Source organism: Nanorana parkeri, unplaced genomic scaffold (genome assembly GCF_000935625.1).
Source record: "Nanorana parkeri isolate BGI_ZX_2015 unplaced genomic scaffold, ASM93562v1 scaffold174, whole genome shotgun sequence".
Taxonomy (NCBI): domain Eukaryota; kingdom Metazoa; phylum Chordata; class Amphibia; order Anura; family Dicroglossidae; genus Nanorana; species Nanorana parkeri.
Genome location: NW_017306442.1, coordinates 2,048,305 through 2,048,828, shown reverse-complemented (window position 1 = coordinate 2,048,828; position 524 = coordinate 2,048,305). Strand labels below are relative to the sequence as shown.

Here is a 524-nt window from a genome sequence, read left to right as displayed (position 1 = left end):
TGCCTCAGTTTGATCGGCACTCTATCTTCCACCATCCCCATGGTGAGGTGGGCCCATTGGCACCTAAGGGGATTCCAGTTGGGGTTTCTGTCCCAGTGGGACAAAGTCAGTCTGACCCAGAGGATACGGGTGTCTCACCGGATGAAATCATCCCTATGGTGGTGGACTCACCGGGAACATCTCCGTGGATTCCACCGGATTTCCCCCCCTCAGCCGGTCCTGGTGACATCGGACGCCAGCCATTCGGGGTGGGGAGCCCACTTCAACCAGCTGGTGGCCCAGGGCAGGTGGAAATTCCAGGCGGACGTTTATACGTCCAATGTCTTGGAGATGCGCGCAGCATTCCAGGCTCTGCGGGCATTTGCCTCTCACCTGACGGGCAGGTCAGTCCAGCTGCGACTAGACAACAGAGTGGCAGTGACATATATTCAAAGGCAGGGCGGTACCCGCAGCCGCTCGATTATGTTAGAAGTGGAACCAGTGATGTGCTGGGCCCAGGCCAATTTGTGGAATCTACAGGCAAT

At 57.3% G+C, this 524-nt stretch overlaps 1 protein-coding gene across 1 annotated transcript in view; it reads right to left on the bottom strand.

The window, feature by feature from the left end:
- Window positions 1-524, bottom strand: part of LOC108785679 (A-kinase anchor protein 9-like) — a 58,101-nt gene that overhangs the window by 1,204 nt on the left and 56,373 nt on the right. Inside the window, exon 9 of the mRNA XM_018554800.1 lies at window positions 172-372. Coding sequence (XP_018410302.1) covers window positions 172-372 — 201 coding nt within the window. The remainder of the gene's footprint in view (window positions 1-171; window positions 373-524) is intronic.